At 39.5% G+C, this 22,368-nt stretch overlaps 1 protein-coding gene across 1 annotated transcript in view; it reads right to left on the bottom strand.

Moving 5' to 3' along the window:
* The window catches only part of ADAM23 (ADAM metallopeptidase domain 23), a 144,337-nt gene that overhangs the window by 62,053 nt on the left and 59,916 nt on the right, over window positions 1-22,368 (bottom strand). Inside the window, exons 3-5 of the mRNA XM_006082750.3 lie at window positions 13,317-13,380; window positions 3,834-3,916; window positions 2,569-2,632 (exon numbers count right to left, since the gene is read on the bottom strand). Of these exons, the coding sequence (XP_006082812.2) occupies window positions 2,569-2,628 (60 nt within the window). The 5' untranslated portion in view covers window positions 2,629-2,632; window positions 3,834-3,916; window positions 13,317-13,380. The remainder of the gene's footprint in view (window positions 1-2,568; window positions 2,633-3,833; window positions 3,917-13,316; window positions 13,381-22,368) is intronic.

Genomic DNA, 22,368 nt, shown 5'->3' with positions numbered 1-22,368 from the left:
CTGTTGTAAAGATTTTAGAGAGAGGAAGAAGGAGAGAGAGAAAAACATTGATGTGAGAGAGAAACATCAATGCATTGCCTTCTGCAAGTGGCCCAACAGGGGATCGAATCCACAACTTGGGTATGTGCCCTGATGGGAGCTGGACATTCCCCTCACCCCCATCCCCGCCATCTTTCGGCGCATGGGACGACACTCCAGCCAACTGAGCCACACTGATCAGGGCAAGGAGTTGTTATTTTTTGGTTTGGTTTTGTTCTGTAGGTTTTACTTTATTTTGTTTTGTGTTTTTTTTTTTGTGGGTTTTTTTTGTGGGGGGGAACAGGGCTATTAATTAATGCCAGAAATCAAAGTTAATTTTTTGCTGAACTTGTCAAATAATTTTGCTATACAGTATACAGGCTTTCTACCTACCACTGTAGTATTGGACAAACATTTTACTTAATCAAAATGTCTTTATCTGGGTGGCGTTGTCTCATTATCTGTTAATTTTTATAGTTACCAGTTAAAAAATTATATAGGATTATTCACACATTTACCATTTAAAATTTAGTGACTTTTCTGTCTCAAATTTGAAACTTACCTGATATTCATACATTGCCACAACAAAGAAATTAAATGTGTTCAACTGTTATTGTCAATAGCCTACATATATGACTATTACCTGTTTCTTTTTTAAAATATATTTTTATGGTTTCAGAGAGGAAGGGAGAGGGAGAAAGAGATAAAAACATCAATGATGAGAGAGAATCGTTGATCAGCTGTCTCCTGCACTCCCCCTACTGGGGATCCAGCCCACAACCCAGGCATGTGCCCTGACTGGGAACCGAGCTGTGACCTCCTCTAGTTCATAGGTCGATGCTCAAGCACTGAGCCACACCAGCCAGGCTACCTGTTTCAAAATTTATTTTTTCTACATTTGAAATCTCTAAAGATCAAAATCATTTTCTGCTCCCCATCAAATGATTGCAATATTCTGATCCTATCACTCTCACAATATTTTCCCAGTAGCAGTGCTTTTCACTGACATAACATCCCTACTGTTACCTCTCAGTGCCTTCATTGGCTACCATTCCCCCCACTTTTCAACTCCTCTCCAACCTGGGTTCCTTTAACTTCCTACAACACACTGGGAACAGCCCTGCCTCAGGGCCTTTGCATGGGCTCTTCTCCTGAAATGTTCTTCCAGCTCCCTAATGTCTAGAAGGTCTTCATTCAAAACTACTATCCCATTGTGCCCTTCCCTGGATAGTTAAAGTGAAGGTTTAACTCCATTTGGCTTCATTTTTAACCCTTAGTATGTATCACTGTCTAATATACCATAATTAATTATCCAGTCTGTTTATTCCTGTCTGCCCCTGTAGACTATAAGATCTATTAGGCCCAGGATCTATATCTATTTTGTTCACCATTTTATCCCCAGCACCTAAAACAGTACCCAGCATGTAGTAACTCTCATTACAGTATTTGATGAACATATACCAAATTTTAAATTTGGCTACATGCTATTAGTGAGCAACACTATTAGAATGTATTGAGATATAATTGACATACAATATGGTATAAGTTTAAAGTGTAGAGCATAATGATTTGATATATGTATATAATGCAAAATGATCTTCACAATAAGTTTAGTGAACAGCCACCGCCTCACATGATACAAAATGTTTTCTTATGATGAGAACTAAGATTGACTGTCTTAGTAACTGTCAAATATATAATACAGTATTGTTAACTATAGTCACCATGGTGTATATTACACTCCCAGAACTTAATAATCTTCTGACTGGAAGAATGTACCTTTTGACCATCTTCACCCGTTTCCCCATTGGCCTATGGTAACCACTAATCTGTTTTCTATTTCTGTAAGTTGTTTTTTTAGAGCCCCTACAGATAAGTGACATTATACCATACTTCTCTTTGTCTGCCTGATTTATTTCACTTAGCATAATGTCCTTGTGATTTTTTTGTCTAGTTGATGGCCTGTGAATGACTCTAAACATTATTTTCTCCCCTACCTCTAAAGAAACCTAAATATTATATAATATAATCATAGTTCAACCCACAAATTTCCCCACTGTAGATTCTCAGACTCACAAAAGTTAAGTACATGCTTAATAGTTGTACAATTATCTAAAGAAGGAGTGAGAATAAAAGCTAGTTTAGCCCTGGCCAGTGTGGCTCAGTTGGTTGGAAGGTCGTCCCATACACTAAAAGGTGGTGGGTTTGATTACCAGTCAAGGCATATACCCAGGTTGTGGGTTCAATCCCAGTCGGGGCATGTGTCACAGCAATGTTTCTTTCTTTCTTTTCTTCCTTTCCTTTCTTTTCTTTTCTTTCTTTTCTTCCTTTCCTTTCCTTTTTTCTTCCTTCCTTCTTTCCTTCCTTCTCTCTCTCTCTCTCTCTCTCTCTCTCTCTCTCTCTCTCTCTCTTTCTCCCCCCCCAAGTTTGAAACAGGTACTATGTTTAAATGCACAGTGAAATCTACATTATGTTCTCTTTATTGCTCAAAGGCAAAGATGCTGAAAGAATAAAACATCACAAGGAAACTGATGTCACAGCCAGACTTACCTCATCATGAATCAGCTCCAGTGGTTCAATCATATACACAAAGGTATTATCTTCAAACATACCACTGCAGCGTGAGAAACCACACAAGGAGAAAATTAACAATTACAGCAAACAGCAAGAAATAGCAGGGGAGCTGCATATTGCATCTTTAAAAGAAAAGAGTATAATGGGGGGGATGAGGACACACTTGTAATACCTTAACCAATAAAGAAATTAAAGATAAAAAAAGAAAGAGTATATCTAAATAAATACCTTTATACTGCCTCAAATCTAAACTATATATTTGCACAGAACCCCATGGTGGTCCCCACACTACACTAGACAGCATCTAGGCTACACAGGGTGTAAAAAGTATACACCAAGAGCGACAAATTATACATGATATGATTAATTTTTTAATTAAATGGACAGATTAGAAGGTTAATCTGGGATTGGACTGTTCATGCAGTTCCAGTATCGCGAGTTGTTTCTCCAGAATAATGCACGACTAGTCCAAATTTCTTGTTATGCAAATCCAATATCATTGATAAGAAAATAGTCAGGTTCTTCATGTGTAACAATAATCTAAAGCCATCTGATTCGAAAGAGGCAAATGAAGGATCTTTACGCTTGCACGTTGTGAATTTCCATTAAGCAGAATGCCTCTGTGCTGAAAATCACATTTAATTTTTGGAGATACAGAAATTTTTGTTATGTGCAGAGATCAGATTTTTGAGATCCTTTTTCTTCACATGAGCACAAATAGATCTTTACATGGCGTGTGTGGGTTCGGGTCTAAAGGCAGCTACAGGTGTTTTTTAAAGCCTGCCTCAAAGCTGATGCATGAGCTCCTCTCTTTCACACCCCCCGCACCTGGCTAGCGCCTAGTTATCCTTAGGTCTGATCCAGCTGATGTGTCCTCCAGCATCCACCTCTGGGAAACATTCCTGGATCTAGGTTAGGTCACCCTATAAGTCCCTGTCCTTCCCCTTCACAGTACCTACCAAAAAGGCAAATTAAATATTAATCTGTGTAATCATTTGTTTAACCTCAGAATCTCCTGCAAACTCTAAGTGTTAAGAGAATAGAGTAATACCTTAATCAATAAAGAAATTAAAGATTAAAAAGAAAATAGAGACTACGCCCTCCTTGTTCATCACTCCATATCCAGTCTCTGACATAGGACTGGCACAGAAGAGGCACTACAAGACTTATCTATGAAAGAAAAGATGGGAAGGATGAATGAATGGAAGCAAGTCCATTGTCCCAATGAGAGTCTCACGTACTGAAGTCCATTGCAGGTCGACAGAGCTGCCCGGGAGTCCTTGACGCCTCGGATGCTCCCATGGTAATAACAGTGCTCTCCACCCTACAACGCAGAAGGTTTGAGAAATTATGTTTTCTGCATCATGATTCACTCCTTGGGACGCGTCTATAAAGCAAAAACAACTGTGAGGAAGGTCCTAAAACCTCTTCCTGGTTAATATGAAATCTCAAAGCGCTAGGCAATTTTTCAACTTCCCTATGACAAGCATGTGCCTATAAAATTTAATGAAGGAGAAAAGGCTTGGTGGGAATAAGACACACCAATACCACTGGTACAACTTATATAGCTTTCTTAAGCATGGAAGGGAGTAGATACTTAACAGAAACTGTTTTGGAATAAGGTCTTCTACCTAACTGAGGACAGACCCCAATGTTGTTATTTGTAATCATTTCTTATGGAAAATTACATAAAACGTCATTAATTCCTTTCCTACTATTAAAAATTAGTTTTAGCCGAAACCGGTTTGGCTCAGTGGATAGAGCGTCGGCCTGCGGACCGAGGGGTCTCAGGTTCGATTCCGGTCAAGGGCATGTACCTGGGTTGCGGGCACATCAACTGTTTTGGAATAAGGTCTTCTACCTAACTGAGGACAGACCCCAATGTTGTTATTTGTAATCATTTCTTATGGAAAATTACATAAAACGTCATTAATTCCTTTCCTACTATTAAAAATTAGTTTTAAAAATTGGAAGTAATATACAAATTAGTTGTCAAAATCAAATAGTAACTACAAGGCCTATTTTTTTAATATAGCTAGTTCCTTCCTCCCTCTCGCCCCACCTCCACAGCAATCATTTTTAACTGCTTCTTCTGTTTACTTATGTATTTCTGAATGGAACATTTTTACTCCTCTGTCCTGATTTCACTTTAGACTTATCTACCTAATATAGAATCTTAACAACCCTCTTGCCTTCAATACTAGTGCATTCCAATCCGCATCACCAGTTTTGGGTTAAATTGGTATTTAGTGTTTCTATTACAACTATGCAAAAATTGTACATAGTTGTGATTACATATTCTTTTTTGATCCATTTTAAATTTTTTCAAGAATATTTGCTTTGTTTTCTTGTTTGCTGACTTTCCCATGTATTTAATAGCCCCACTATCTAAAATATTATCTACAACTCTCCTCCTATCATCAAACATAACGGTAATTTATCACAATTTATTTTGTTCCTGGAGACACCCTTATGGTTTCCCTTTGACCTCCTACTAGGCCTGATGCATACCTGCCAACCAGGACTTCTCTGCAGCATCACCCTGGGAGCTCCCTTCCCTCACCCCTGCTATATTGATTTCTATACCCCATGTCTTCTCCATTCATTATCTCACCCTCCCTTTTCTGGAGGCACACATCCTCTGCTACTTTCTTGAAAAAGTGTTTATGGAAGATAAAGTTGGTGAGAAAACTTGCACAATTGAACATTTCTTTTTCTATCTTTAAACTTGAGTGATCATTTGGGTGGGTAGAGAATTCTAGAATAGAGATTATTTTCTCTTGGCATTTTGCATAGTCTCACAACTTCTATGTTCTTGTTGTGAGTGGGATGTAACTTTAATGATAGATATTTTCTATCATATCTATTTTCCCTTTTCATGAAGACATTAAGAAATTTTAGTTATCCCCATTTTCATAAAATCTCATGACATGCATTGGTGTGGGTCTTTGCTTATTCAATGTGCTGGGCACTCTGTTATACCTTTTAATCGAGAAAATGCATGCACTTCAGTTCTGGGAGACTTTTACTGTTTCTCTGATAATTCCCTCCTTTCCATATTTCTCTAAAAACTGACTTCTTCTACCAGAGTACAGGAGATATGGCTACCTGGCTATATGAGGTATGGAGTAGATCAGGGATTTTAAATAGACTCCAGGCAGACTTTTAACCAACCTTTCTGTTTTCATGTGCCTTCAATCCCTGAGCCTTTCTGGGTGAAGTGACATGAGCTGGCTGGCTTCTGGGTTTGCCCAGAAGAACTTGGGAGAGCAGGAAAAGCTCAAACCTTGGACAATGACTCCTCATCCATTTTCTCTCTCCTACAATTTTATGGACACCTCTCATCTGCTGGCGTTTCTTCTCTTGGCTTGCCCTTTTTACTTCTTAACTGCTATTTGAGTGGGTTATAGAAGGGAATAAATATAAGCATTGAAGTCACATTGTTTAACCAGAAACTTCCTATTTATTTTCTTACGTAGAATATACTGGACATACTTTGACTTTTTATTGATGATTTATAGTCATTCTGATCACTGCTTATTATACTGTACTACAATAGCCTCAGAGCATAATACAAATTTTCCATGTTGGTTGTCTAAATTTGGTATTATAACCCTGATAATATTTTATAAAGGTTGCTTTTCAGTTCTCATACAATAATCTTGTATATAAATTTTGACTTGTATATAATATGTCAAATTCTATTTGCATATTCAACTCTGGAACTTATAAGGACAAATGGTATCACACATCTCAGCACTTTCAGAATCCAGGTCATGACTCTATAACTAAACTTCAGAGTCTTCACATGATTCTAAAAACAGTCACAGGTAACTGCAAATTCCATCAAACTGGTTATTTAGCATTTTGTATCATACCAAAAGGCTATCTTAAATCAGGTGATTATTAGAAATGCATAGCAAACACTGTCATATTTACTTGACCTTTCTAAGAAAAACTGTATTTTCCAGATACTCCTAAAAATATTCATTTTTCCCCAGAAAATATTCCCAAGTTCTTTTTTTAGATTTAACTTGCATTGGAAACTGAAGGTTGATGCTCTCTCAGTATAAAGGCCATTGTTACCTGTTTTAATTAAAACAGGGTATTGTCCGAAGGAAACTGCTTTAGTTCCCTGTATATTTAAATGTGGAGCACCATATTTTTCGGACCGCAAACGAGACTTGAGGTAACATCCAATCCCTGATGTTTATCATCACAAAAAAGTGTTAATATCTAGTTATGTAGTTATACTAAGCACTACAAATAGTTTGGCAGGTTCTAATTTTGTATGGGTGTTAGTAGTATTAAAGAATTTTCTTAGTTACTAATTACTAAATATATACCAAGTTTTCAAGAAAGTATTACCAGTGAAATACTATTTAGCAACTCTATGGATCTATGCAGCATTTTGTAAACACCACTGCGAAGGAACATCCTGAGGTATTTCATATTAAATAAATCCCAACTGAAAAGAGGCATTCCCTCTTGGGAAACAGGGTAACGGTAGTGGAGCAGGCAAACCGGCCACTTCTAGTGGGCTTTGTCCACAGTGGCACTGGGCAGTTAGTGGTGCCTTCGACACAAGAACTAGCCATCTTGAACACCCACTATCTCACAGTAACCACTACCTCCATGTACAGAGAGGGAGGCATTGTTAAAATGCTCTTCCAACAACAGGAAAAGCCAAGATGAATCCCACATTTTCAGGCTCTCGGATTAGTCAGGAAGGCCTCAAGCAGCTCAAGAGTGCTGGCCAGTGAATTGGAGACCACCGCCTATGAGTGGGACACATCGGTGACCAGGCAAACAGTAGGGAGGGGGGCCACAAAGGGCTCATTCAGCACACGACACCAGTCTATGTGGGCCCCCAGAGGCATTTCGGGATACAAAACTGTCAGTCAGTTCATTAAATTGAGCAAAGTGGAACATCTGATAAGTGAGAGTTACTGGCTAGTCAAAGGAACTTAAAAATCCTAGTAAGTATGCTCCCAACTTTCTCAGCCTCCCACTGGCACAGAGCTGAGCGCTTCACGGCCAGGTGATGCTCCAGTAACGGACACGGCTCCACAGGGCTGCCGGGCTAAGGAGTCGTTCCCCTGGAAACGACCAGGCCACTCCTGCAAATACCGAAACACTGAAGTCATGTGCATCCTTTAAAACACTTCGTAATCAGAAGTGGCTGGGGCAGCAACTCTGTGAGCCTGCTGATAACACAGAGGAGCGAAAGATTTGGATCCCAGGTATTAATGATCAAACGAAGGAATGTTTTTTTTATTCTACTCACTTTAAATACAACCATTTGGAAAAGGAAACCTTTTTTTTCAATTTACTTTACTTTAAAATTGCCCCACCTTTGTGTCTGCTTAATGACCTCATCTGCTTCAGTCAAGTTCTATCACTCAGTTCATATCATCTTCATTAAGAAATTCTCATAAACTAGGCCGTTCATGGTGACCAAGCTCTGATTTTGTCAATCAACTCCTGAACCTGTGGATACACGTTTGAAAAGAAACTACATAGCCCTTAGTTCCTATTTGATATTCCAGGCTCTATTTCTAAATATAACAATATATTCACTATTCTATATGCATATCTTTAAATTCCTCAAACTTATCAACCAGCAGGGTGTATCAATCCTATTTAATAAATCAGTGGGCTGGTAAGCAAAAGAGAAAAAGATATCTATAATTGGACACATATATCTGAATTTGAATGTGGCAGAATAAGAAAATGAAAAATTATTTTAGAGAATCAGAGAACTTGTGACCGCGACACCAGTTTAATTATTTACTTTCATTAAACTGGCAGTGATATTCAAGTATGAAAACAGTTTGGCTGTACCAATGCCATATAAATTTTTAATAGCTCACACAAAATTGTACTACTCAAACTTAAAATAGCTTTGTGAGGAGCCAGTACTGTCTGCTTTCTTGATTTCATGGGGATTTTTTTTTTTTAACTTTCAGGCCTGCCCTGAGCCAAGCCCACGGAGGCCCATTCCCTCTGACAATCCCTGCCTGGAAGTCTTTGGGGAAGAAGGAAATTTAAGCTGAGCCACAGTGGTGATTTGATAAGGAAAGCACAAAAAAAACACTGTAGGAGGGTGATGTGATTACAGTGATAAAAAAAAGAAGGAAGACAGAGATTTGTATCTATTTGGTTCACTGACGTATATCCAGCACCTGGAACCTAATAAATAAGAAGGGCTTATTCATGAGCCTAAGTGGCAAAATCTTAAAGGAGCAGAAGATGGATGTTTGTTGAGAAGGTAGTTAAATAAACCACCATTCCCCTAATTGAGGCTTTTTTCCTTTGAGATATAATTGACAAACCATAAAATTTACTCTTTAAAAGAATACAATTCAGTGGTTTTCAGTATTTTCAGAGGGTTGTGAAACCACCACCACTATGTCCAGGATATTCTGATCACCTCACAAGGAAACCCTATACTAGCAGTCATTCCCCATTCCTCCTTTGCACCACCACCCCCCAAGCCCTTGGAAACCACTAATCTACTTTTGATCTCTATGGATTTGCTTAACATATTCTGGACATTTCAAATAAATGCAATCTTATAATATGTGGCCCTTGGTGTCTGACTTCTTTCACTTAGCATAATGTCTACAAGACTGATCCATGGTGTAGCATGAATCAGTACTTCATTGTTTTGTATGTCTGAATAATGTTTCTTTGTGTGATTATACCACATTTAGTTTATATACTGGTCAACTGATGAACATTTGGGTTGTTTCCAATTTTCTGCGATTATAAATAATGCTGCTAGATATATCCATGTGCAAGTTTTTGCTTGGACATATGTTTTCAGTTCTCCTGGATATGTAAAGGTTTAGAATTGTTGGGTCATAAGGGAACCCTATGCTTAGCATTTTGAGGAACTGTCAAACTATTTTCCAAAGCAGCTCCACCATTTTGCATTCCTACCAGCAGTGTATCAGGGTTCCAGTTCTCCATTCTTGCCAACACTTGTTGTTGTCCATCTTTTTTATTATAGCCATCCTAGAGGATGTGAAGTGGTACCCAATTAAGTTTAGAACCAAATAAGAGTGACACAGGACTGAAACAAAGAAAAAATAGATCACCTTCATTTTTGATAGCACTATACTGGAGGAGAGGATTCACCGAGAATCCAATAGGCCTGCTAATGCTATACCCTGAGTTATCCAGACTTACCACCTAAGCACAGACAACATGGGGCAAACAACCCTTCTCACCTCCCCCCTTCCCAGGCTGCCACTATACAACTGAGAGCATGGAAAAGTAGAGAGAAGGTGCTCTTCCTGTAGGGAGGTGATATCACAAAAGAAAGAGAGGAAGGGATTACACAGTCATGCCCAACCCCTTCCCACCAGTTAGGTCACTCTTATGACCCTGGGCAGGAGTGAGCAAGGGAACAGGAAGAAGTCAGGGTGAGAAAATAGAGCAAGGAGAGGACAATTTCCCTACCCAATAAGGTCGAGGGAAGTAGGGATGGGAGCACTGCATCTCTCTATCCAATCGTATACTGCTGGCCAGGTGGTAGCTCTTTTTATCAGCAGAAGAGAAACCAAAGTGTTAGCAAGCACATAAAGTTAATGGTTCACCTTAAAGGGGTTTAATAGAAATATGCTAAATTTAAAATACTCTTTTATGCTGTCATATGGATGTCTAATACTTTTATAAGAACTAAAATACTAACAATTAATTTATTTTTAATAGGTTCATCAACAAAGTTGATCAAGTCAACAACACTGCTTTATTGTATACTGTGTGCAAAGCACTGTGCTAGAAACTCCAACAAAAGCTAATTTTGTGTCAGGTGCAGAACAGAAGTCTCCCCTATGTACTTACTGACTACCTGGCACCTAGGCTATGTTACCTGCTTAGGTGGTTGACCTCTCCAGTGCCTATATTTGCCTCATAAGAAAAGAAGTCTTTTCACCCAGCAAAAGTAAAAGCCTAAGACATGAGCCCCTTCTGAGCTGGAAGTGGGAACTAGGTAGGAGCCAGGCGGTGATGAAGTAGGAAAACCTAGACAAGCTTCAGGAAGTATGGACTCATCACTTTGCTTCAAATTAATTCCCAGAATATAGTAAATGTCCACATTTATATTTAACTTCAAAGCCAACAGGCTATTAGTGAATCTGTTTCTCTCTAATCATGTGTGTATATGTGTGCACATGTGCGTGTGCGTGTGTGTGTGTGTGTGTGTGTATTGTGTATGTGTACTTTTGTCTAAATCAGCGGTTCTGAACCTGTGGATCGTGACCCCTTTGGCGGTCGAACTACCCTTTCACAGGGGTCGCCTAAGACCATCCTGCATATCAGATATTTACATTACGATTCATAATAGTAGCGACATTACAGTTATGAAGTAGCAACAAAAATAATTTTATGGTTGGGTCACAACATGAGGAACTGTATTTAAAGGGCCAGAAGGTTGAGAACCACTGGTCTAAATAGTTTGAGATCTTTGGAAGAAGGTTTGCACAAAACAGGTTTATTTAACCCAAACAATCTTCTATGTTAATTTCTGGTACTCTGTTTAAGATTTTCTTAAACAACATGGAATGCAATGTGAAATTTTTTTAAAAAAATGTTTTTAAAAATATGTATGTAATAGTGGTGTGAATGTGGATTTATATATAAACTTTCAGAAAGAAAAACTCAAGATGTAACAAAAGCTTTAAAACAAGGTGCCTGTCTTGACCCAGAAAAATCCCATTATCAGAATTAATCCTTAAGCAATGATCAAAGATGTGTTCAAATATGTCTGAAAAGCCTTTCTTTAGAGTTGGTTGTATAGTGAAAGATTAGAAACAATCTAAATATCTACTAATTTGGGATTTTTAAACAAATTATAGCAAATAAATAGGAAAAAATATCATGTATATTTTAAAATAAAAGTTTAGGAGATTATTTAACATATGCTAAAATGCTTATAATATTGTTAGGTTAAAAAATCCTGCTACAAGATATTTAAGGGGCATATCATTTAAGTTTGGGAGGGAGGGGTATATATATATATATACATATATATATATACACACAGATATAGACATAAAAACCAGACGGTTACCATTAATTCATTATATATGAAGCAAGTTTGGGTATATGAGCTGTTTGGAGAAAATGGGTCATAAATAAGAGAAAAGCAATGACCACAAACAAACTGCAATGAACACTTATTTGGCCAGCGTTGAACTACCCTTTGTTTTAAGTTTTAGTTTCAACTGACACAAGATTTGGCGTGTCTTACTAATGATAAGACCTCCTCTGGGGACCTCCAATGACCTCTGGAGGCCGTTAGCTCTTCTGCTTCTAACATATATATAAACTTCTTAGTGATTAGTTTGGGTCAGGTTACTGCAGCCTGCAAAGGTGGCTTGTTTGCTGAGTCTATAAAGTTCTCTGCAATCTCTACACCACACTCATGACTCAGCATCCGCAGTGCTCCCGGCCCTGGCATGAGGACAGAGCTGTGGCCTGTACAAGTGCCAGGAAGCACCGTTACCTTGCTTGATTTAGCATTTCTGCTCACTTTCCACAGCATTAACTTTTAGGGAGACTCAAACACCACCATCTCCACCCTCCGCCCCCCCCCCCCATGCAGCCTCAGGCAAGAACTGACGGACTAGTAAAAATAATATATGGACGTTCTTAATCTGTGGTGGAAAATTTCACAGGTTTAGAACACACATCAAATCACTAATGATGGGACAGTTATAAATCCTGAGCAATGCCAGGTCCCCCTGGGCAGTATTAACAAGTAACTATTTGTCGTGAGGCTATCAGACTGACAAACCCAGTTCTCTGTGCTGCACAACCCAGCAAACCCACACATTAAAGGTCCACTTTTCTACCGATACTCTAGCAATTTAGAAAAAAAGAATCCAATGACTGTCCCCACTTTGGTTTGTTCCCCTCTGTGTCCTCTCCCACGCCTGTGGTATCCGTGGACACTGCTTCGGCTCAACGGCACCCTGCGGACTTCCTGCAGATCCAAGTCTGGATGGAGCCATTCCACTGGCAGAAATCACTGCTCCTTCCATACAAAGAATCCACCTCTGGTTTTCATCTAAACCCACTTGCTCCTTATTGAAGAGAACAAAAGTTAACCTCCCACTGAAGGAAATCAAGTACCCAATTACCTTCATATTACAATGCTTGCTGGCAGGTTTATTTGCCTTCTCTCTGCCTTCATTTCTTCCTTTGCACAACAGGAATAATAATATCCACCTCAAAGAACTGTTGTGGAGATGAGGAGGGAGGGTGCTCCCTAAATCTTCCTTCCCCTACCTGTCCTCTGCCCTTCTGGGGCTCTAGAGTCACTTGGATTAAATACTCATTCTAATGACCCACCCAGTCTTGCCATTCAGTTTCTATGACCATAGCCTGGTTATCTACTAATTTAAAATGCTGATATGGAACTGTATAGCTCTTTTTACCATTCACTTACATAATATACTGTATGTGTAACCAAAACAAACGTTTCTTTACTGCCCTAAATAGACTGAATCTCTATTGTTATCTTCAACATTTGGAAGTGTTTAATAAATTTCTTCTAAATGTACTTTAAAATTAAAAACATAATTTTTTGTGCCATTGTATAAGACGACAAATACTTTTACTGAAGACAGACATCAAAACCATGTAGTGTGCCTTGACCAGGCCTATGACTAAGTCTCTTTATACTACAGGACTTCATAAGCTGTTAACCGTACCTTAGAGTACTGTGGCTTCCCATTCTCATAGTGAATCTCCACGTAATCAGAAGACAGCAAGCCACTACAAAGGAAAGACAATAGAGTGAGTTCTGCGTCTAAGATACTTGGAGGTTTAAAAATAACCAGCTCAGTAAATGGATATGGGGGGCATGTACACCACAGACAAGTAGCTGCAGTCCAGACTACAAAAAAGGTCATCATCAAGTCTCGAGGTTATCCAGCAACAAATCATCCCTCAGTCTGTTCAAAACACAAGATACAGGTATTTAAGGGTGAGCTTCTTTTATACACACTATTCATCATTTGATTGATATGTCAATTAATATAGAACAAACAAAGAAGGCAGGGAACAGGAGGAGTTAGGCCCTGTGAAATCCCACTATAGTGCTCTAAATCATTAGAATCTCATAGAGCATCATCACTGAGAAGGAGGATAGAATGAAGGCCGGGTAGTAGGCTGTTCAGGCCACAGGATCCCTATCACAACGATTCAACTCTGCTGTTGCATCTCAGAGCCAGCCACAGACAACACGCAAACGAAAGAGCCCTGCTATGTTCCCACACAGTTCATTTATGACCACTGAAATGTGAATTTCACATAATTTTCACACATCATGAAATATTCTTCTTCTTTATTTTTGATCAGCCATTTAAAATTGTTAAAAAACCATTCTCAATCTAGAATTGTACAAAACCAGGAAGGACTGGATTTGGTCCAAGGGCCATAATTTTCCAACTCCTGAAATAAAATCACAGTTATGTATATAGATTTTGAAGTCAGAGAAAGTAGGCTTTAAAGCCTAGCCCAGCCCCTTAATAATGGTGTGACTAAGGACAAGTTACCTATCGGCCTTTATGGGAGTCAAATGAAGACGAGAAAGAGTGTGAATCTCACAGGACACGGTGAGGATTCAATGAAAACGCATATGCAGTGCTTAGCCCAGAACTCAGCATGGAGCACGCGCTCAGCAATGGCATTGAGGCCGTCACTCTTGATTTTAACTCAACTTCTTCAGACACATTTCTCTGTCTACAATGTGGGACATGCAAAATATGAAAGAACACTGGGCTGCGTTAGGGCATTTGGATTCTCATTTGAATTCTGCCACTAGAAGTAATAACAAGTGATAACTCGAGTTTACTGAGCACTTACTATGTCCTAGGCACTGTTCTAAGGACTGTAGGGGTATTAACTCTTACAGTCCTATGGGTAACTGAAGGACAACAGTAGGTTCTGCTATGAGTCAGATGTGTGTTTTAAATGTAGGCCTCCATTTCCTCTTCTGCAAAAGGAAGGGCTGGAGAAGACGAGCCCTCAGGTCCCTTCCTGCTCGGACAGTCTGTTTTCTGTGATTCTACCTAACTGTAGGTTTTCTTGTTAGGAACTCTTGACACTACTTCTTTAACCGACATAGGATAGGACTCATGATTTTGCAGTTCTAAAATGAGCGAATGAGGAGGCTGGAGGAGGGTGGGAGCCAGTCAGCAGAGTTCCTGGGAGTCGCACTGCGCAGCTGGCATGGTTTCCTACATGAGCCGAAGGGCAGCCTTCACTACACAGAAATAAAGCACAGGCCTGTGCCCTGGACAGGTTTTTCTAATGGAATGACTAATTAAATGTGTGTACCTCCTGATGATTCTACATGGCACATACCCATTCCCTTTTAAAATCTAAACAATAGTCAAAATAACAATTCTTCACTCTGTATTCTTGGGAATGCCTGACAGGGTGCAGAAACTTCTTTCATATCTAGTTAATGAAGTCAGCTAGCAGCGCTGGGAATATACATAAACAGGGCTGTTGATAATAACATTTCTCTGAGGAACACTTCCTGTCTCACCAGGAGACAGAGAGGTTGTGCTAACTGCATTCTAATTACCTCTCTCTACAGGTAATTCATTATTTTCAAAATTCTCAACCACACAGTCACTGGAGCATGTCTAAAGGTGGCAAATAAAAGTTCTTTTAGACTGCTACTTTTGCTTGTAATTACAAAGGCAGATGGTTTTCTAACCATTAACTGCCAGATCTGATAAAGGTCACTTTAATTATTCTATTTTTCCATTTTAAAGGACCTCTCCCTCCACCCCACTCCCCCAAGTTACACACTTCTTTCTAGTATTGACTGCTTTGGGGAATATTAAAGAAGAAAAACAGCTCCTTTTCTAGGAGCCTGTAACAGACACTGAGATAGACATAAAATGACACCGTAGGCTCCCATAGCCCATTACTCTGCCTTCCCACTTCCTATAAATAGCACCCATCCCCGTTTGCTCCATCCTTTCCTCCTGGCTGACCACAGCTATCCCTCCCTTAAAACTTTCTTTCACTCATTGTAGCATCCTTAGCACCTGCATGATGCCTAGCGCATGGTAACCCTAATCAACATTCGCTGTGTGAGCAAACATCGACCAACATCTAGGAGATGTCAGGCCCGCACCATGAAGGGTGAATGGTTTCTAGCGTTTTGGAAAATAACTTGAATTCCTTACTCTAAAGAATGAACCACATGCTTTCTTTTAGGTAACCTTGTCGTGAGAGCTTGTGAGTGGGATAATCAAGCATGTTGTTCAGAATGAGACAGCATAGGTAACAGGGCCTGGGGCGATGAGGAAGAATCCTAGGAAAGGCAGGCACTGGGCCCCAGGTAAACCACCTGTTCTCCACGAGTGAAAAATCATTCACTTCCCTGTAAAACATAGTGGAACTACCAGTCTCTAGAAAGTCCAGTTCTGAAATGAGCAGGCTGAGCTCTCGGGCTGTATCTCTGCTGAGGACATGGAGTGGATGGCTGGGAGCAGAACAAGTTCTTCTGAAGGGACCTGGAAGCCAGCAGGGAAGGCTTTTCCTCACCAGCAGAGCTAAGGAAAACCTCGAAGAAGAGCAGCAAGCACCAAGGCTTACCAACTGGGTGCTACATCATTTATCCAAATCAGGCCATTTCTGGGAGGAAAAAGAGGTATATTAATAATTATGCTAGGACTACAGACATACATCAGGAAGGACTGTTCTGGGGAAAGTGGGGCACATCTATACTAATAAAAGGGTAATATGCTAATTAGACCGGACATCCTTCTGGACAAAGCCACGGTGGTGGGGGCCAAGGCAGGTGGTTAGGGGCAATCAGGCTGGCAAGGGAGAGCAGTTAGGTGTGATCAGGTTGGCAGGGGAGAGCAGTTAGGGGGGATCAGGTCAGCAGGGGAGAGCGGTTAGGGGCAACTAGGCAGGCAGGCAGAGTGGTTAGGGGCAATCAGGTAGGCAGGCAGGTGAGTGGTTGGGAGCCAGCGGTCCTGGATTGCGAGAGGGATGTCCCCCAAGGGGTCCTGGATTGGAGAGGGTGCAGGCCGGGCCTGCACAAATTTTGTGCACCAGGCCTCTAGTGGTTACATAAAGGTCAAATTTATGGTACACACATCAAGTTCTACATGAGAGGTCAGGCAAGTCTATGGGTGAAAAACACCCTAAAGGTGAGATGCTACTAAGCAAGCAGTGTGTGAGTATGTCTCCTCTGCCCGTTGTTTTGGGTTCTGTAATTGTTTTACATGCCACCATTTTAAGACAGTCTTGCGTAGGCACCTCAGTTTCTCTTTCTCAGCACATAATATCAGCAGGTAGCTGTTGGGAGAAGAGTGAGCAGTGTGGAAGATGTGGAAGCTGGGAAGCTGTGAGTCCACGGTCACTCTAGCAACCTGGACTTGTCAGGTCTTGACCCGCCATGCCGTGTGACACAAATGCCTTTGTTCTGAAGTGAACAGTAGCACAAATATCCTAATTCAAGCCGCACTGGTGAAACACATAAATTAGTTTCCATATGTGTTCAAACTGGAATTGGAACAGAAGTCAATAGTTATGTGAACAAAGAATGAAAAATTATGTGTAGAAAGAAAGGAATGCTGCTAATATCCACTTTCATAATGCTCTCATCTGATTATCCTCTGTCTGACAGTATTTAACTTCCCAGTATTGGGAGCCCTGATCATCCCAAATGGCCCTTAACAGATTCACCCAAGAAGTCTGCTGCCACCCTCCCCACCAGGTCTCACATTCATATTCAATGACAACAAATGCTGGTCACAGTGAATATTCTCAACTTCGTGGAGCTTCAAGCATGAAGAACATTGTACAATGAAGCACCGTGCCCACTCCCTCATTACACTACAGGCTTCTCTCTTTTCCTTTTAGTAAACATAAATATTTTTAATTTATCCAATACTATAAAATACAGTGAAGAGAGACAGAATTTAAACTCGGCACATTCATACACACATAAGACTGTAACCTTACAATAATCCTTCTGCCCTTACATTGCTTTCCTTTTTTAAAACAATAGACTTAAAAGTAAAATGATTTTTCAATCACTTTTCTCAAGTTTTAAGTTTGATTTCATCCCACCTAAAAACATTTTTATACCAAAAGTTGTTTCAACTAGAAGATATATACTCCTTTGGGTACAATACAGTAAGACTCTTAAGCTGTGTTAAAATATTGTAGGTATGAAAAGGTTGGGACTTAAGGGCGTAAAAATATGTTAAGTGGATGCAAGTAATTACGGTTGAATTGAGGCTTTGCGTTAGGTCAAACAAAGGTGGCCTGCTAGGCCAGGGCTGGGGAATGTGGGCACACCTCATAGGCAGAGAGCTGCAGGTGGAGAACATGCCTAGCACAAGCAGGATGGAGGTGTCGGGGTGTAAGCTTCTTGAAGGGTCACAGTGGGAATTTAATGAGTTCCTAAACCACATATGAGGTTGCAGCAGAATTTTAATGAGTAGGCACTCCTGCACCTCATAGGTGATGGTCCCACGCACCATAATACAGTTAAGAACACTCTAGTATATTGAAAACAGGAAACATAGGCAGGCTGCAAATTAATAGAAAGGGAAGTAGAGAAAGAAGAAGTTAGGAGGGAGAAAAGGGATAAACTTGAGGTGATATAACAGCTGAGCACCCTGACTCAAGCTAGCTTGATTCGCCAATTCAGAATTCCCTTGAGAAGGTAGCACCAATAGAAGCACCCTTCATTAAATAAAAAAGAAAGATGTTTCATTTCTCTTCTCCGACTTTTAAATTAGAACACATGACTGCCAGGATCTCTGAAAGTGGGCTAGTAATTTTGAAATTCCTCTATGATACAATTATAGTTATTCTCACATATGTGTTTTTACAACCCCATATGTCATGAAACAAAAAATTTTAAACACAAAGAAAACTGCATCCAAATAAAGGTGACATACTTTTTGAACACAGTTATACATAACTGAAACGCTTTAACAATTTTCAAGTAATGAATATTACAGTTTGTCGAATATTGCTAATCTAGGTTATGTTCTGATCTGCCCAATATTTAGTTATACAAGTATGAAACCAGGCATCACACATAGTGAAATTGTAGGGAATGGATATAAATCCATTACTATCAAGCTTGCCTTCTAATGACCTTGTCCAGAGAAATGACTTTCCTCTAAGTCCAGTTCTTACCACATCCTAGAGCAAGAACTCCCTGCTTCTACCATTTTTAGTACATATAGAAAAAGTGCACATTTGTTTATACAGCATCCATTTCTCCCAGGTGTACATGAATGGTTATAAGATAAACATGCAAAAATAAAATACATTTCTATGTGCACTGTAAAACAATGTAGGAATCATCTCTGGGGGAAAGTTTCTGCTAACAATGGCAGCAAATTTTACATATGTATGATGTATGTGAATATGTATATATATATTTATACATATATGTACATATGTATGGATATACATACACTCTATAAATTGAATGTAATCCCAAACAAGACTTCAGAAAGTTTTTTAACTTAACAAAATTATTCTAAAGTTCATCTTAATGTTCGTAGCAGCACAATTCACCATAGCTAAGATCTGGAAACAGCCTAAGTGCCCATCAGTAGATGAATGGATTAGAAAACTGTGGTACATCTACACGATGGAATACTATGCTGCTGTTAAAAAGAAGGAACTCCTACCATTTGCAACATCATGGATGGAACTGGAGAGCATTATGCTAAGTGAAACAAGCCAGTCAATGAAGGAAAAATACCACATGATCTCACTCATTCATGGATAATAAAGACCATTACAAACTTTTGAACAATAATAGATACAGAGGCAGAGCTGCCTCGAACTGATTGCCAAACTGCAGTGGGAAGGCCAGAGAGAGTTGGGGGGCAGGAGGGAGGGGAGTAAGAGATCAACCGAAGGACTTGTATGCATGCATATAAGCATAACTAATGGACATAAGACACTGGGGGGTAAGGGAGGGTAGGGGTGTGTCAAGGGCGGGGGGGAAAAAAAGGACACTTATGTAATACCCTTTGTAATACTTTAAGCGAAAAATAAAAAAATATTAAAAAAAAATAATAATAAAATAAAATAAAATAAAGTTCATCTTAAAGAATAACTACCCGAACATTTTTTTAAAAAGAAGAGTGGCAATAGGACCTTATCTACCGTGACAGTAACCAAGATACAGTGAGCAAGGTCTGATGAGACAGCCCAGAGGGCAGAACAGAAAGTTGAGAAGAGATTCAAGCTGTAAGAAATATGCCTCTGATTTATCTTCATAGAAAAGAAAGAGCAAGTGGCCAGGCGGCTGCTGAATTTCCCCAGAGCAAACAGGATGTGGGGGTGGGGAGAGAGGATGAGGAAGATTTCCCTAGACAAAGGGAGGTAGAGGCAACTAGAGAATGCCCCAGCCCATTTTTTTAAATAACCCAATGGGAGACAGCAAGACCTAGGCGACCTATTAGGAAATAGGTGATCAAATAGTCCTCAGCCAATGAGGAACTGGAGGAAGGTCTAAATACATAGGCTATGTTCCCTGCCCTACGCGTATTCCTGTACAATGGGCGCCTGCTCTCGAGAGTGTTATTAAAAGTCTCATTCTTGCCATGCTTCTGTTTCCTAGTCCACCATTTAGTTCACAAAATGTAAAATGTAGAAACAATGGCATTTTAAATCGGTAGAGAAGAGAGTAAATAAAGGATGAATATGTTTGGAAGATCTGACTAAACATTTTAGGAAAATTAGATCCTTACATCAAATCTTATACCAAATAATGATATAGTCATTAAAGGAATGTATGTTTAAAAGTAAAGCCATACATTTACTATAAAAATACAGCTGCATGTTAAGGAGACACTATTTTAAGCATGACATTAAACCTAGAAATAATTTTTTAAATGACTATAAAAACTTCTTAAATTTTCCTAAGTTAAAAAATACCATAAACAAATTTTCCAGACAAACTGAGAACAAAACACTTACAAAATACAGAATATGAAAAACAAAGAGTTGTTATCTTTAACATCAGGAGCCAAAAACAAGTAAAAGCAAACAACCCAACAGAAAGAGGGCAAAGAACATGGGCAGGTGATTCACAAAATATAATGTTCTAGTACACAACGCAATTCACAGAAAAGAAAAAAAATACTAATGGTGATCAATCATATACAAATCTACAATTATATTAGTAATAAAAGGCCTGTGAGTTAAAATAGCCATGAGGGACCACTTTCCCCCATCAGTTTAGAAAGTAAACATGAATGATATTAGCCAGAGCTGGCAAGAACAGAGGAAAACAGGCACTCCACGCTTACTTACTATTGGGAACATGAATTAATGTAATATGCCTTTCCAGAGGGCAATTTAGCAATAGCCATCAAAAGCCCTGAAAGCGTGTTTGCTCTCTAAATCCGCAAGTTTTTATAATCTTATAAGTGCTACTTATAAAGATTTCCTGGGGAAATAATTAAACAAGAACAAATACCGCATGCACGCACACAGCTCTTCTCTTCAAATGATGTAGATGTGAGTAGGTTTCTATGTTTTCACAGACACTTGGAAAGATGGGAAAGATGTTCACAACATCATTCAGTGAAAAGTAAAAAACAAATGAGAAAATATTACATTATGTTTGGTAACTTTTTAAAATTATGTTTATATATGTATGTTCACATAGAGAAAAATATCTGCAGAGATATACACACAAATATAATAGTGGACTACTGCTTCCTGTAAAAATTTCAATGGTTTTTGTTTTCTTTTGTTGACCCATAATTCCTAAGGTTTTTACAATGAATTTTTTACCTGTTAAAGTAAAAAAACTACAAGTTATGCTTTTTTAAAGGAAGAGAAACAGGAAGGGAATTGACTAATTTCAGGCCCAGGAAAGGAAATGAGCCCAGACGCTGACAATACCACCACCGACCACACAGGGAGTAGTGGCGCGGCCTGGCCATCTCTGCCCCCTCAACTCAATAAGACCAACATTCCCTGAACACCAGAAGGAAGTTTGGGTGAGAACAGAAGAGAAACAAAAGACAATCCTTAGCCTCAAGGTGGTTATAATGTTCTAATTAAAATAAGACAAGGCAGCAAATACCTAATATCGTAACAAAGCTTCAAGGGGTTCTAAAGGGGAAATTAATTTCCACTAAGAGGATTGGGAACTTTTTAAAAAGAAAGCAGGCCAGGACAGGTTGATAATAAAATATGGACAGGAACATATAGGCAGGACAGAGCAGGTCACATGGACAGGGATCAGGGTGTGCAAGCACATGAGGCAGGAAAAGGTTGAGAACCACACAGAAGCAGCTAGAAGTCCAGAGTGGCCAGGGCATCGGTCACAGGGGAGACAGTGTCAGAGACAGATTTGGGACCGGACAGAACATGGGTTTAAGCAAGGAGTTGGAACTTTGAAAGCAAAGGGCACTCTAGGGCCAGGACTCAGAACTTGGAAGGCCGAACACGGCTCTTCCCTTTATAAGAGCTGAGAGCAAGTAGTACATTTCTGTCCTCAGAAACTGCCCAGACTTGAAGGCCTGGGAAGGGCTGAACAGACTCGTTCTTTTAGCGGGTCAATTAGAGCCATCTGCAAAGTAATTAATGTTAGCAGCAGGAGACGATGGCCAGAGCCCAGCTAAGACACCAAGAAAAGGCCTTTCCACATGTAAAAACCTGTAGCTTTAACTTTCCTTCACTCATTCAATTAATGGCTGAAGACGGAATGGGAGAAAAACAATGACACAAAGGAGA

The sequence above is a fragment of the Myotis lucifugus genome, unplaced genomic scaffold, assembly GCF_000147115.1.
Source record: "Myotis lucifugus unplaced genomic scaffold, Myoluc2.0 scaffold_3, whole genome shotgun sequence".
Classification (NCBI taxonomy): domain Eukaryota; kingdom Metazoa; phylum Chordata; class Mammalia; order Chiroptera; family Vespertilionidae; genus Myotis; species Myotis lucifugus.
The sequence above is the reverse complement of the archived record's forward strand: the minus strand, read 5'-3'. Positions and strand labels throughout refer to the sequence as shown.